The sequence below is a fragment of the Phaseolus vulgaris genome, chromosome 7, assembly GCF_000499845.2.
Source record: "Phaseolus vulgaris cultivar G19833 chromosome 7, P. vulgaris v2.0, whole genome shotgun sequence".
Lineage (NCBI taxonomy): Eukaryota > Viridiplantae > Streptophyta > Magnoliopsida > Fabales > Fabaceae > Phaseolus > Phaseolus vulgaris.
The window spans coordinates 8,188,212-8,197,779 of NC_023753.2; the positions used below are offsets into that span (position 1 = coordinate 8,188,212).

At 34.2% G+C, this 9,568-nt stretch overlaps 1 protein-coding gene across 2 annotated transcripts; it reads left to right on the top strand.

Annotated features, from left to right (window-relative positions):
* The first annotated feature begins 375 nt into the window (after nucleotides 1-375).
* Nucleotides 376-9,339, top strand: LOC137830018 (polypyrimidine tract-binding protein homolog 3-like). 2 transcript variants are annotated; one of them, XM_068637093.1, is made up of 15 exons: nucleotides 376-605; nucleotides 1,180-1,247; nucleotides 2,280-2,351; nucleotides 2,448-2,524; nucleotides 2,645-2,723; nucleotides 3,048-3,171; nucleotides 6,233-6,297; nucleotides 6,389-6,438; nucleotides 6,574-6,615; nucleotides 6,719-6,770; nucleotides 6,876-6,933; nucleotides 7,036-7,049; nucleotides 7,514-7,621; nucleotides 7,700-7,843; nucleotides 8,770-9,339. In XM_068637093.1, exons 2-15 carry the CDS (start codon nucleotides 1,191-1,193, stop codon nucleotides 9,157-9,159), a joined length of 1,332 nt encoding a protein of 443 aa, XP_068493194.1. In that variant the 5' UTR covers nucleotides 376-605; nucleotides 1,180-1,190; the 3' UTR covers nucleotides 9,160-9,339. The 2 variants fall into 2 exon arrangements, with proteins under 2 accessions (XP_068493194.1, XP_068493196.1); XM_068637095.1 differs by lacking the exon at nucleotides 376-605 and adding an exon at nucleotides 750-773.
* The last annotated feature ends 229 nt before the right edge of the window (nucleotides 9,340-9,568 follow it).

A 9,568-nucleotide genomic window follows, 5' to 3' on the forward strand; every position in this document is an offset into this window, starting at 1 on the left:
AAGTAGTTTTGGTTTATGTTAACAAAAACGACATTTTGATGTCTGGTTGTCAATGATGATATGCAAAATAGTATTAAAGCAGTACTATAATATTGCGTTATGATATTTTCTTTTTTGACAATACATTTAAGTATAATATTAAAGCAGTATTGTAATATTGCGTTATGATTTTTTCTTTTTTAACAACATATTTAAGGGGAATTTTTTAACTGGGAAGAAAACAAGTGTGCTAGATTTTATTGTACACACGAATTACTCGCGAATTATATGAAATGAAAAAGAAATTAATAATAGTATTTATGTTGGTTAGGGCAGATAAGTAGGAAATTGGAACTGAAAAACAGAGAGATAAGTAGTGATTGATTGAGTGTAAGTGATGAGACCAAAAAGCAGTTGTGAGCAAATGCAAATCTTGACGCTTACAATGCGACCTTAAATTCAATCTAAGGTTCTCTATCGTATAAAGCCGCAACTGAGTTACATTAGACAGCATAACATAGGGTAACAGTAAAAGATTCACGATTTCATGCGTGCCACTCCTCTTTAACTCTCTCTCTCTTTCTCTCTCTCATCCTCTTTCTCTATCTGTCAGTCACCTCTTTCAGGCAAGTTCTCTCCCTACCTCTCTCTGCTTCTCCGTTTGGAACGAAGAAACGTGCGCTGTGTTTGCTTTGCCGATATCTCATAATTTGCTGCAACTTTAGGGTCCTGGGCTCCAATTTGGACATACCCTTTTTCTTCTTTGAGATTTTCTGCACTGTTCGTAGTATTAGGTCTCTCCACTTGGATATGCGACTTTCATTTGCGAGATTAAAATTTCGTATTTTATGTTTCTCCTTTCGTGGTTGGTGCTTCGTCCGTGAAGCCCCACCATTCTTGCATTATGATTTATTGGCATCGATCGTGCTTTAGTCATATTGGGTTTTGCGGAAAATCGGAATGGTGGAAGCCTTTAAGTTTTTTTGAGGGGTTATTGTACTTATTCTTCAGTTTTAGAGTGAGGATTTTGGAGCATACCAAGTGCGACCTTTTACTCAAGTTCCTTGCCTGTTGTTTTTAGCTTGATTGAATCTAGAAAACTGTTTTTTTTATGCTATTCATAAACTGAACAAGTGACAAGAAACAGTTGAAGTGATTCATCAACATCGTCATCATTTTATGTATTTCTGTTTTTTGCAGGTTAGTTTACAATGACTGAACCTTCCAAGGTCGTTCACGTTCGAAACGTGGGACACGAAATATCCGAAGTACTTTTTCTTTCTCACTCTTGTTGGATTTTTCATGGTTGGTTTGCACTTATTTGTTTTAGTATTATGATCATGTCAAGGCTAAAGTAAGTTATGTCAATTGCTTTACAGCGTATTTGGTAGCAATGAAATAGAGGGGAAATAGGGTGGAGGGAGAGGAAACACTGGAGATGTAATAAGTTCTGGGTTGTGTTTGGTAGAGTGAAATAGGGTAGAAGAAAAATAAAGAGGCATGGATACCTCAAATTTTAGGTCTTCACAATCTGATTTAAAAAGTATATCAGTAAAAAAATAATTGATTTAAAATGAAAACTGATTATCTATAGATTTTTGGTTTTTTCCTATTTTTCTCTTCGCTATTTATTTTCTATTCTGTCAAACATAACTCCTAAAATCCATTTTATTTGTCACATTTCCATTCACCTTATTATTTTCCTCACCTAGAAAACATATCTTTAGCTTTACTTTGATGTGATGAGAACAATAAAATTACCAAAAAGGTGATTGAAATGAGACTGGTGAGGTAACCAAGGGTGTTTGATTCCTATGTTCAAAAGTTATTTTTTAATTTTCAAAATGCAACTAAACAAGGTTGCTTAGACAAATCTCCTAACTGTTTCATTCTTTAGTTTTCAAAATTTAATTGGATTTGTATGAGAAATTGGTTGGTAAGTAGTGAGAATTGTTTAAAAAACAATAATAATAGTGAAAAGGAAATCAAATCGGCTCACTTAGGAATATCTAATTTTTGAAACTTCTTATAAAATGTTTGTACATTTTTTATTTTAGATGTTTAGTTATTGATTGCAACCCTTTTTCTAAGCTCTAATAAACACATCACGTGCACATGATATATCATAGAAGCTGCAAGGCATATCTTTTCTTGGCTTAGCAGATTTGAAATGAACTTTTCATTCATATTATAGAACTTTAGTAGTTATTGTCTTAGCAGAGAATGGTTATGCTTCCTTTGCAAGTAAAGTAGAGTTTTTACTTTCTGAAATTAGTAATCCTTTTCTCTTTTGATTACAGAACGATTTACTCCAGCTGTTTCAGCCTTTTGGAGTCATAACTAAACTTGTTATGTTGCGTGCAAAAAATCAGGTTTTCTTTTTCATTCCTTTAAATGAGACTGATAGTTTATAAACTTAACATTGTTTCATTTCATTATTTTTTGTACAACCTGTGCCATATTTGTAGGCTCTTCTCCAAATGCAAGATGTTCCTTCTGCAGTTAATGCTTTACAATTTTATGCAAATATCCAGCCAAGTATAAGGTACAAATGGCTTGTTTATTTCTGTCTTTACATGATTGCATTGACTGTAGTTTGATAATTAGATTTTTGGTTTTGTACCTTTGATAATAAGGTTACCATAATCCTTTTGTTTTGTTCTAGGGGGAGGAATGTTTATGTTCAGTTTTCCTCACACCAAGAACTGACAACAATGGATCAAAGTCAAGGACGTGGAGACGAGGTTGGTGTGTTTTTTATATATATTTTTTACTTAAAAAACTGTATGCTCTGTCTTGTCTATTTCTTAAAAAAAAAAACAGATTGGAATGATTCACTTTTTTTCTGAAATTTTTATTTTTTGTATGATATAACCTCGACCGCCCCGCCCCCCCGCTCAATGTCTTTGCATGTTAGACTGTCCCATATCAGTGGGATCAGTGTTAAATTGCTATGGTCTGTATTTTCCTCTTTCTCTTTAATATGTACTTCCTCTATTTATTCTCCTTTCTCTATCTCTTCTCTTTCTCTATGCTGTCATGCTGTCGGGAACTCTCTGGATGCACAGCCAAACCGAATTCTCTTAGTCACAGTTCATCACATGCTGTATCCTATAACAGTGGATGTGCTGTTTCAAGTATTTTCACCCCATGGAACTGTGGAAAAGATTGTAACATTTCAGAAGTCAGCTGGTCAGATTTTCAGATTTCTCCCTTCTCTTCTTTCCTTTCCTTCCCTATTAACTTTTTTATATCTGGACATTAACTAGCTAAATTGAGGTTATAGTAATAGTTTGTTTTGAAATGTGCAAATATATTGAATACAAATAGAAAAATATTTTTATGAATTTTTTGTAAAGTACCCAATACCTGTATTCTATTGATCCATGTAACCAACCCCCATTGTAGGATAAAACATTATTGTTGTTGTGTGTAAGTAAATGGGATAGTAGTAGAACAAGGTTCTTTAAGTTTAGTGAATTTGTAAAGGCTTTGGTTTTTTAATGTGTGTGGAATGTGGTAGACCTCTTATATAAGTAAACATTATAAGAGGAGAACCAGAAATAAATTTCTGCAGTAAAGACGGTTTTATAGCAGTTTGCTGTTAGCAGTTTCTAGCCGTTGGCCATTTTAGTTGTTATTTGCAGTTCTAATGTTTATTAGGGGAGGGGACAAGCATAACTGCTGTGAGGCATTTGTTAGAAATAGGGAGGGTAGGAGGAGAAAAGGAGGGCGGACACTAGAGAAAATTGGGAAAGGGAGAGACCAAGCTCTCTGTATCTTGGAGAGAGTGATGTTTACTGTATTAACTGTTATTAGTGTCTTCTGTACTTAGGCATTTCGGTGCCAGTTCTAGATAATAAAATTCAATATCTATTTCTATACCAGTTGGTTTCTTATCAACTGGTATTAGAGCAACCAGCTCTAGGGACCATTGATGGTGACGACTTTGCGCATGGAAGCAAGGGTGGAGGCATTGGAGAGGGGGTTTGAAAGGCTTAATGAGCATGCAGGACACCTTCGCGAGAAGTGTGGAACAATTGTCTGACTTGCAGACTGCTGTACGACAGGAGGAAATGATCAGTGATGATAGCCAAACAATATATTAAGGTGACACGGGTAGCACCCTATGACGGGACGAGTTAATATTTTCAGTCCGCACAACCTTGACGGGCTAGCCCAGTGGCGGGTCGGGCCAATGGCGTTTTGCCACCCCTATAAAAAATTGATGTTTCTTGCAAAAATCTTCACAAAGCTATAAATAATTTTTTCTGTTTTTTTATTCATATCAGGTGAGGTTTTTATCTGACTTTTGATACTTCCACCTTTTACTCTGCATTATGTAAATACCCCATCTCTTTTATACAACTTTTGAGGATGGAACTTTGGCATAGTAAGGTTGAAATTTTGTGTATTTGTAAAATGCAGGTGCCCAAAGTGAGAGTTTTGCAAGTTGCAAAATGAAAAATTGTCAATTCCATTAGGGATGAAAAACACCATTAACTTAATATTTGAATATCTTATACGATAATTAGTTGAAAAATAAGTATTTGAATACCATTAAATTTTTAAATCACCTATAAGAGATGGTATTGTTACATTTTTATACGTTATAATCTTAATTATTTTGGTCCCTCCAACTCTTTTTAAGCTCAGCCATTGCTCAATGGTCTTGAAAGGCAAACAGAATGGTAAGGGGAGGGTAGTTTCTGTTCATTCCCTACACACAAAAACATGTTCTCTATCACTAATCATCTCGAGTAGTGCTCCATGTAACCTGTAGATCTGATAAATGCAATGTTGAGGAAGTGTTGCTGCTGTATATGAATGTTAAATGACAAAAAATATGTATGCTTGCTTTTGTGATAAATGATGTCCCAAATGGCATCCTTGGTATGGTGGTAAAAACAAAAATTCTGGGCTGTTAAGCTTCCTTTTTGACAGTTAAAATTTCAACATTTTTTAAGAATTCTTGAGGGGCAAAAATTTCATTCTTGGCTATCCCAAGTGCTGACTTCGCTTAACAAAGTTCTTACTCGGCTTCCACTTATCTCGTGTACTTGCTACTTTGTTAGCACTGCCTGGAACCGTGTAATTCATGTTTTTGGTCAACATTTTTCTCTTAGACTACAGTTGGAGTGAGATTTGTTGCATATATGCCACACTACGAGCTACTCTCATGGTTCTTGACTTGGATAAACACACTGAGATAGTGTAGTGTATTCTTCCTATAGACTGGACCAACTATATAAGCATCAAGATATTCTTTAGATGAAGGAAGTTTACTGGGAATTGCATCAAATTCATAATAAATTCTGCCAAGGTGTGATGCTTTCGCAAACACATGTGATTTTCTTGTTGGAGGTGTTATCCATCTTTCAGGCAATAGCCACCAAAGCTGATCTAAAATGTCCTCCTCCATGTCTAATAGTGTATCAACCTTTTGAAGCCTCTGTTAAATTTGAACGAAGTGTTCCTTCATTTCATGTAGTTGCGTTTCCATGCCCATGGGTTTTGGTCTAGTGACAGGAAAACTAGGCTCTAGATATCACTAATGTAGGAGACAGCTTGAAAGATAAAGAAACAGAAAAGAAAGAGGGGAAGAAGGAAGAAGAGCAAAACACAGGAAAGAAATAGGGAGATGAGAGAAACCAAGAGATCAAAGAACTGTGCCCTTCACTTCTATTCTCATTTTTCTAGTTTGTCTAAAATACAATAAGAAAAAATCATCCATGGACATATAAAGAGAGAAATATAGGTATGATAGGTGATATAATGTGGTAGGAAGAAAAGGTGGAGAGAAGTAGTAGTGTTAGTTAGATGTTTGCTATATAGGAGTGTTTATATCTATGAAGCACGGACACTCACACTTCAACACTTATAATTTCCAAAATGTGGGACATGGTGACATGTGTATACATACACACACACACACACACATATATATATATTATTGAGCATCTTTATGAATTATTTAAATAGACAATCAAGATTTATATATTCAAACTTGTGTATAAAAAAAGTTAGTTAAATATAACAATCTGATCATATTGTTACCCATTACGAAAAGACATTTCATTCCTTGATCATCATCATTGAAAACGTAACATAATGAACATGCCCTTGCCTTCTAATTATATATGAAGATTGCTATTAAATTTTCTGTGGAAAAAAAATGTCACATTTCATTTATGCACGTATTGTTGGTGTATGTTCTACTAATTTTGTTTTCATGAATTTGCAAACTTTGTAGGCTTTCAAGCTCTCATCCAGTTTCAATCACGTCAGAGTGCTGTTAATGCAAGAAGTACACTTCAGGTTGTTTTACATTTCCTTTCATGATGTACTTGACTTGTTATTTATTTCTAATATTGTTTCTAAATGATTATTGAACTTTTGAAATTTCTAGGGACGCAATATTTATGATGGTTGCTGTCAACTGGACATTCAGTTCTCAAAGTAGGTTAAATTTATTCATGTAATTTTGTTGTGTATTGCCTGTGTGTTAATAGAGTTTTTTTGTTTACTTTACTTTCTCTCTGCTTTTTATTTACTTTATTTTCTTACATGGATTTTAATTCATTTTAATTGCAGCCTTGATGAATTACAAGTGAACTACAATAATGACCGGTCAAGGTGATTCAATCAGTTCTTGTGTTTCTGTTTTTATTCACTGGATAATCTCTTTTTTGACATCTTATTTATGACATTGTTGCTGACTTCATTTCATCTTTCGCAGAGACTTCACAAACCCAAATCTACCAACAGAGCAGAAAGGAAGACCTTCACAAGTATTTTCTGTTTGGTTCTTTATTTATCTGTTTATGAATCAAGTCTGTTGATCTTTCTAAAGTCCACTAATATATATTTATTTTTCTTTATCTTCTGTTAAGCAGCCTGGATATGGTGATGCAGGAAATATGTATGCTGCTCAAGGTTCTGGAGGGAGGGCAGGTGCTAAATATTTTAAGCTGCTTTTATTGGTTTGGTTTATTTGTCATAATGTGTTATTTTTTTAATGTACTGATGTTTGTTCTTTTCTTTCCCTCTTTCCAGTTGGATTTCCACAGGTGGGAATTTTTCAGATCAATTTGAAGTTCCAATTAGATACTATTCTTGCACAGTTGATTATATGAAGTTATCATCACTCATTTTGTATCTTGTGAAAGTAATGTTAGAAACGTGTTACACTTAATCCCATCTCTTACCAATCTTTGTAAAATATAAAGGTACGAAATACAAAGTTTGTATGATTATGGCCTACCGGTTTATAGGATCTTTTGTTTGCTCACAACTTGGTTAACGCTTTGTTTTTAAGTTGATTTTACTTTTCAAATTAGGTTTTAATTGGGATAGGGAGAAGTCGGTGAGTTGGGGTTTTGCTGCTTGAACTCTGAGATTTCTTTCGATTTTAAGATAAATGACATGATGATATTTCTAGTAAAACGGCTACAAACATCTGTGAAATTAAGATGATTTCTTTCTTTTTGAAAAGGAAACAATCTACTTATTCATTATTGTTTTTCAATTATAGATGGCAAATGCTGCAGCCATTGCAGCTGCCTTCGGGGGAGGTTTGCCTCCTGGAATAACTGGGACAAATGAAAGGTGTACAGTGCTTGTCTCAAATCTTAATTCTGATGTAAGAACTTTGTCTCGCTTCTTCTGGAAAGTTCTCTCCCTTTCTTTGCTTATTTGTTTTAAAATCTGTTAATTTCAGAGAATTGATGAGGATAAACTATTCAACTTGTTCTCTATTTATGGGAATATTGTGAGAATTAAACTTCTCAGAAATAAACCAGATCATGCACTTATCCAGATGGGTGATGGTTTTCAAGCTGAATTGGCTGTACACTTTCTGAAGGTGTGTTTAGTTTATATACCTTGCTGTTCATATATCATGGTACTAGATTTTTGTCATACCTCTACTCAAGGTATGGGTTATTGTTGTTGTTACTATTGTTCTTGGTGATATATTATTTGAATATTTTTTTTATCTACAATTTCTATGCCTATATTGGACAACTCATTACAAGTTTGCTTAGAGATTTTGTTGAGTTTTTAAAGAAAATGAAGAATGTTTCGTAAGAGCAAAATCATATTTCTTTTTCCAAGGTTCGATTGTAGTTGTCAGTTTCTAATCCATCAATATTTAAGTTTCCCCTTAAAATTTATCATAATTTGGTTGGCATTGTCTACAACGGTCCATGAAATTGTTTTAGTTAGCTTTTAAAATTTATTTCTGTTTATTTGTGGTTTTATTTTCTTGATGCTGCTGTATGTTGTATGGAACAAGACTGAAATTAAAGGATCTATTTTATGAGAGGAAACTTATCTGTTTATTGTAGAGTTTTTTTTTTCTTTTCATTTTCACTATTAAAATTTTTTGGTTTTCGCTCCGTACTATTTCATTTGTAATTTTATTTGTGTCCTTTGACATGCATTAATTTTGTTACATTAGTGGTATTGTTCCATGTTTTTGAGATGGCAGTATTAAATATACTGTTAATGAAAAACTGTAGTTGAATGTTCTGACGAGTTAACATTGTTTGTTGTCATCAAATTTGAATCACCAAAACTTTAATTTTAATTCTTGGTTTGTGTTGCTTCTGTGAGAAAATAGAAGAATGGTAAAACTATATTTATCATTTTCTGTACTTAGCTGGTAGCAATTTTACATTAAGATTAGACTGAATACTTTTTAGATCCTCTATAATCCTGCAAATTATTATTTATTCCTTGTTTTCTTATTGTAAGCTGGTCACAAACATTTTCAACTTTGGGATGTAGGGAGCCGTGTTGTTTGAGAAACAGTTAGAGGTCAACTTCTCCAGGCATCCAAACATAACCCAAGGTGCTGAGACACATGAATATATCAGTTCAAATCTCAACCGTTTCAACCGTAACGCAGCCAAAAACTACCGGTATTGCTGCTCTCCAACGAAGATTATCCATTTGTCCACACTCCCGCAAGACATCACTGAGGAGGAGATTGTGAGCCTTGTAGAGGAGCATGGAACCATTGTCAACAGCAAAGTCTTTGAGATGAATGGGAAAAAACAGGCTCTAGTTCAGTTTGAGAATGAGGAGCAGGCTACTGAAGCCCTTGTGTGCAAGCATGCCAGCACACTTTCTGGCTCAGTAATCCGTATCTCCTTTTCGCAGTTACAGAATATATGAGTCTTTGTTAAGGAATTGTGGACAACCGGAGCAACGGTTGTTGAGCATAATAGGGACAAGGATTCTGAATTTGGGAAGGATATTTTTTATGCAGATGATAGTCATCTTCATTATCTTGTAATGGTCGCTTTGCTTTCTAACTGATTTACTTATTATCCACTCTTCCATTTTTCACCTTTATTCATTCATCTTCTCATCTCCTTTGATCTGCTAGTTATTTAGGTTGCTAACATAATGTAGTGGGGAGGTGTACATTTTTTGTGATCGAGAATTGGTTCTTGGGGAATAGGGAGAGGAGGATTCACTACCTTATTGCCTTATAAATCATTGTTGTATATGTTTTGTAATTCAGGCTAATTAGTAAGTAGGCTTTTTTGTTGTATTCTCAATCCATGTCAAAAGTTTCTAA

Excerpts from the sequence above, each read along its gene's own strand:
- LOC137830018 (XM_068637093.1), top strand. The coding sequence starts at position 1,191 with ATGACTGAACCTTCCAAGGTCGTTCACGTTCGAAACGTGGGACACGAA. Across the intron at positions 2,724-3,047 it reads GTCAAGGACGTGGAGACGAG|CCAAACCGAATTCTCTTAGT; the intron begins GTTGGTGTGTTT and ends CTGGATGCACAG. Across the intron at positions 6,439-6,573 it reads CTGGACATTCAGTTCTCAAA|CCTTGATGAATTACAAGTGA; the intron begins GTAGGTTAAATT and ends TTTTAATTGCAG.